Source organism: Melanotaenia boesemani, chromosome 15 (genome assembly GCF_017639745.1).
Source record: "Melanotaenia boesemani isolate fMelBoe1 chromosome 15, fMelBoe1.pri, whole genome shotgun sequence".
NCBI lineage: Eukaryota > Metazoa > Chordata > Actinopteri > Atheriniformes > Melanotaeniidae > Melanotaenia > Melanotaenia boesemani.
The window spans coordinates 19031749-19037535 of NC_055696.1; the positions used below are offsets into that span (position 1 = coordinate 19031749).

At 40.6% G+C, this 5787-nt stretch overlaps 1 protein-coding gene across 1 annotated transcript; it reads left to right on the plus strand.

Moving 5' to 3' along the window:
• Positions 1–1574: 1574 nt before the first annotated feature.
• On the plus strand, positions 1575–4667 carry camlg (calcium modulating ligand). The gene is made up of 4 exons (XM_042007741.1): positions 1575–1906; positions 2894–3351; positions 3499–3564; positions 4133–4667. Exons 1-4 carry the CDS (start codon positions 1756–1758, stop codon positions 4322–4324), a joined length of 867 nt encoding a protein of 288 aa, XP_041863675.1. The 5' UTR covers positions 1575–1755; the 3' UTR covers positions 4325–4667.
• The last annotated feature ends 1120 nt before the right edge of the window (positions 4668–5787 follow it).

Consider the following 5787-nt stretch of genomic DNA (forward strand, 5'->3'; position numbering starts at 1 on the left):
CATGAAAAACAAAAATAAAACAAATGTTTACCATAGACCGGTAAGGATGTTCTAAAGAAATATAGTTGTGCTTTCTTAACAAAGATTGACATGTTAGCTTTGTTTTTTATGTCTTACAGAAGGCTATTGGAAAGAGTTTACAAGAGTTTCCTAAAAAATAAAATAAAAATGTTATGGGGTAACTGACACAAACATGGAGTCACCTCTGGGAGGATGTTTCTTCGGCTGTTTTTATTAGCAAAATTTGTCCAAATTTCAGACAGCTGACAGGGAACAACCTGCATCTTTCACCACACCTAAAATAACCTATTGAAGGAGTTTTTTTCTTTCATCCTTTCTGTTGCTACTGATAATAATCATCCAGATGATAATCCTGATGTTAATCATTCAGAAAAGCTACAATTTAAGAGTGAATGCTTCGTTAACTGCATCCTGCACAAAAGTGAACATACCTGCTGCATTTACTGGTCTCTCTATTAATCAGTTTTTAAACACTTGGGTGTCTTCTAGCTGGTTTGCCAGTGGAGACGGAGGTGTTGTAGCTCTGATATTAGCTGGCTGTAGATTAGTAGCGCCACCAGCTGCTGTTGCTTGTACTTACAGCTTATAATGTTACATCTCTGTAACGTCTTGTATCTGTCTTACACTGGATATTGGCCAGCAGGGCAGAACTGTTTTACGTATCAGTGATGTGAACATAATTCTGATACAGATTCCGATACTTGGGATTTAGGTACCTGCTGATGCAGAGCACTGATCCAATATGTGTTATTTTAATGAGAGGTCTTTTTAAATTATAATTTTACTGAATAACATTTATTATAGACTTTGTTGTACAGTATTGTCGTTACTATAATTCAGTGGCCTAAACTACAAAACATGAATGTTGTGTTGTGTGTGTGTGTGTGTTTACTGGTAAGGGAAACACCTAAATTTCCACAAACCTCTAATATCACTAAAAACTTTTTACGCTCTCATGAGGTGGTTTGGTGTAGATGCAGGAGGAGATAGAAATCTTTTTACGAATAAAAAATATATGACTGCCACCCTTGACACCACAACAGTGAAATGCAGAGTTTTTCAAAGAATTAGAAATTTCCATCCTCCTTGAAAAAAAGTCTCGTGAGACAAGATTACCACCAGATCCAAGCATACTCCTGTAACCACCGGGTCACCCTGCCTATTCTGTTGATTTTCTTTTTTATTTGTAGGCTACATTAGTAACTATGAGTTTCTTTTCCTACACCCAGATGGAAATAATTCAAACATCTTCTTTCATTGTATTATTTAATTAGGATAAATAAAGAAAAACAAAAATTAAAGAGTGCGACTGCTTTCGGAAATTCTGAATTACAAAACTTTGGTGATCCATATCTATCTATCTATCTATCTATCTATCTATCTATCTATCTATCTATCTATCTATCTATCTATCTATCTATCTATCTATCTATCTATCTATCTATCTATCTATCTATCTATCTATCTATCTATCTATCTATCTATCTATCATGTTAGCTTCCTGTCAAACAGCGTGCGGGGCTGAAAAACCCACGGACCACCGAGCAGTTTTTGAAGAATACGTCATCATTGTGCGTCCTCCGTACAGACAGCGCTGGGTCCATTCTTAGATGTTTTATCATTTGATTCAGTGCTCGGAAGGTTTTGTTTCGTCCACGGCCATCCGTCGAGGTGCTGGTTTTATGCGCTGCGGTTACATCTTTTAGCTAAAACTAATTTAACTCACGTATAAACATGGAGTCGAGCGAGACCAGCGAGGAGAAGACGAGCTCCATCTCGGTGGCGCAGCGGAGAGCAGAGATCCGGAGGAGAAAGCTGCTTATGAATTCAGAGGACAGAATGCAAAGAATCGTGGGCTTCTCCAAAAACGACTCTGAAAATAATGGTATGCTTCAAAACTGATGCGTGTCACTCTGTTTTGCTCCTGGGTGGGTGATGAAACGTGTTGCCTCGCCCACGGCTGCTGTTTGCCCTCCCCACAGTCTTTATTAATTGTTGTCTATTATAATGCCAATACTCATGTAAAATACACGTGTGAATTAAACACAATGGGTGGTGTATTCACTCATCCTGGGGACTCATACCAGTAACAACATGGTCCCCGTGTGAATGTTCATTCTCAAATTAAAGTCTCCCTTGTTTCTCTATGTAGACCTAAGACGGTCAGTAAATTTTCCCAAAGGAAATTAGTCAGTCATCACAAACAAAAAAGCTGCTGTAAAAATCCTCCATGCACCGTAAATCTGATGCAAAGCTAATTAGCTGACTCATCCTGAGCATCAGTCTTTCATGATTTCACATCTTTGGGATGTGGTTTCCTGGACAAAACAGTTAAAGAAACTAACGAGTGCTTTCTGTACTTTCCGTTCGTTGCTGTTCTTGGTTTTTACATGGTTTCATGTTTTTTGGTTTTTTAATTTTTTTTATTTTCTTCACATGTGCCCCTATAGATTGCCTGTTATGTTCTATTAGAAGACTGGGATGTTTACTGCTACTTTACAGGTGTAGCAGCTGTTCAGTTTCTCTGGTTAGCTTTGACTGCAGTTGTGATTTGTTTTTTAACTTTTGTTCTCCCATTTTCTATCTTTTCTCTTCCTATTTCTCCTTGATCCACCTTTTTCCTTTTGCTATTTTGCCAGACTATCATTCTGCTGTCATGATACTGTACAGGACAGGTTAAAAAAATCCTAAGATATTTTTTTTTCTGATAGAACATATTTCCATAATATGCATGAATATTTTATGAACAGCCATAGATTAGGTCATCTAACCCATTAATTTGTTGGCTTCTATTTTATAGATAATGTTTTAAGGTAACCCAAGCCTTACTCTGTGTCAGCTGTAGTTGAATGTGATGTCATCTTTTATGCAGGAGCCTCCCGGCGTCCCACAGAGCCCCGCTTCCACCTTGATCTTGACAGGACAGAGCCCTGGTCTTCATCTTCACAGAGACCATCTCCCTTCCTTCCAGAGTCTGCAGGGCATGGCAGCCACTCTCACACTGCCACCCCAGAGAGGAGGGGCTCACCACTGCCAGACTGCAGTGAGCCGCTCGGAGCATCTTTGGAAGACGACATTGGAGGTCTCAGACAGAGACCAAAGGGAGAACGGGGAGCATCGGATGACCACAGTGGCTCCCCGCGCAGAGGTCTTCAGAAGTACCTGTCCCGTTTTGACGATGCCATGAAACTTCGAGGTCAGCTGGTCAGTGAGAAGCCAGCTCAGGATGGAGGGCCCGACTCAGACGAGTTTGATCCCTTCAGGGTCTTCAGGCTCGTTGGTAGCATCCTCCTTGCTGTGTTTGTCAGGGTTTTTGTCTGCAAGTATCTGGTAGGTCTACTTGCTGTAAAAACGAGAGTGCAGACTCTAATTTATGTGCATGTATATAAAAAGCATGGAATTATTTTCTACATCAAGGCTTTGTGTTGAAGCTGTCAGTTGCCATTTGACCCTTGTCATTGCTTTTGTCTTTTCTAGTCAATTTTTGCTCCGTTTCTTACTCTTGAACTGGCCTACATGGGATTGTCCAAATACTTTCCAAAGGTGAGTCAGCAGTTTTTTGTTGGTTTTTTTTTTTTGTGAGCGCATAATGCTGGTTTTCTGCAGATTGAGACTCATCAGACCAGGAGACAATTTTCCATCATCTGTTGTCCAGTTTTGATGAGTCTGTGTGAACTCATTTTGATGCTCAGTTTGACTTCATGAAGTCATCTTGGCCATGTTGACATGCTAAATGCTTTGAGTTGCTGCCATGTGATTGGCTGATTAGTTATTTTGTTAACAAGCTGTTGAGCAGAGAGATCTAACAATGTGGTTGGTGAGTTTAACTTAGTATTAGTACCATGAATGCATAATAGTAATTCCGTATAAATGCCTAGATTTGAACTGTTTTGCCATAAATAGAAGGTATGATTTAGCGTTTTTGTAGATGGTGTTTGGGGCGGAGGTGGTCTGTTGCTGCCTAGTCTGGGAAGCTGACTTAATGTAATTTAGAAGATTTTTTTGTTGTTGTATTTGCTGTTTGTTTAGTTTTTCTGTTACTTCCAGTTTATCATCCAATACTGCGTAAATATCAGTAGCCTCATATAATCCGGCCTTTGTGTTTCTGCAGGTCGAGAAGAAGACCAAGACCACTGTGCTGACTGCTGCCCTGCTGCTGTCCGGCATCCCCGCTGAAGTCATCAACCGCTCCATGGACACCTACAGGAGGATGGGGGACGTCTTCTCAGATCTCTGCGTGTACTTCTTTACCTTCATCATTTCTCACGAGTTCTTATTGCTCATAGGCTCAGAGACTCCCTGATGGACGAGGAGGACCTCCGTAACCCCACCCCGCCTCCTCTTATTGCTCCCCCCCCCCCTCCCTTTCTGTTCCATAGCAACAAGGCATGCTCATTTGTGCCCTCTGGTGCTGCTTTCTTGTTGACAGTCTAAGAATGAATCCTTTGCTGCCTTACGATCAGGGCTGCACTCCTCCTGGACAGGTGCTTGTTGTTTCACCTCTTCAGGATTCTTCTAAAACGCTAAGCTACATGAGACCACAGAGTCCAGAGTTTGTTACAGACCTGCAGGTTGCTGTTACTCTGAACAGAAGCTAAAAAAAAAAAAAAACCAGAGGGACAGGTTGTGTTTTGTGAGTGTGTGAGGAATGTACCATCATTGTGCTTGTTGATATTTATTTGTCAGACATAGAACATAAACAGGAGCGTAGAACAATGCAGCTCATTGAATCTGATATTATACTGTGGATTTCTGAATGAAAAACACTGGAGACTATTTCAGGATATGAGTGAAATTTGTGAAACTAGCATCGTTTATTTTATATGATGGAGTGTTCGATTAGTGCACAAAAAAATAATTCAGTAACAAGAAAACCCATAAAGAACCAAACAAGGTACTCATCAGCTGTCGAGCTGTTCTTTAAATGAATGATTTTGTAACCTTTTCTCACTAGTTAGCAAACTAACTTAGTGTCTCTTATAGGTCAGACCAGTTAGACCAGGTTAATCCTAAAGAATGCTTTGAATATCTGGATATGCTCCTTATGTCTCCCGACATTCTTTTCAAGTATTGGTCAACCCTGCTACTTAACGGACCCGAGATGATGACATTTATGGAGGAGAGGGCGACGTATTCTCAGTAAATGTTAAACTGATTGATGGAAACTACTCTAGACAGCTTTGCTGAGCACCAGGCAGGGTTAAGGTTGATGCTAAGACACTAAATTAAAAAAGGTTGAATATTTGAGGCTTTTAAACTTTAATGCAGCAGAAAACACCTAAACCACCTAATACATGGAGATACAGCTGTGTTGTCGTGAATGTACTAGAGAGCACTCTCTCTGTGTCTCTGTGCTGTAATCAGAGCATCTCTGCTCTATGTTGTAGCCATCTGTCTGGTTACACATGCATGTAAGTGCACGTACAGACCAAGCAAAAAGTTCCAAGTTTTCTTCTATTAAATAAACTCTGTTCTTCGTCTAAATATCCTTCGAAAAAGACAAATGAGACAAAGTTTTCCGGAGACAGTAGCTGGCTGGAAGGCCTTGGCTTTTGTTTACACTTTTTTTTTAAGCTGTGTATTAGGTCTTTAGGATAACTGTCTAGACCAGAGCTACTCAATTCGGTCCTACGAGGGCCGCAATCCAGCAGGTTTTCCATGAATCCCTGCACCAACACACCTGAGTCAAATTAATGAGTCATTGTGTAGAACCTGATTGGCTGTTAGAGCCACCTAATTTGACTCAGGTGTGTTGGTGCAGGGATA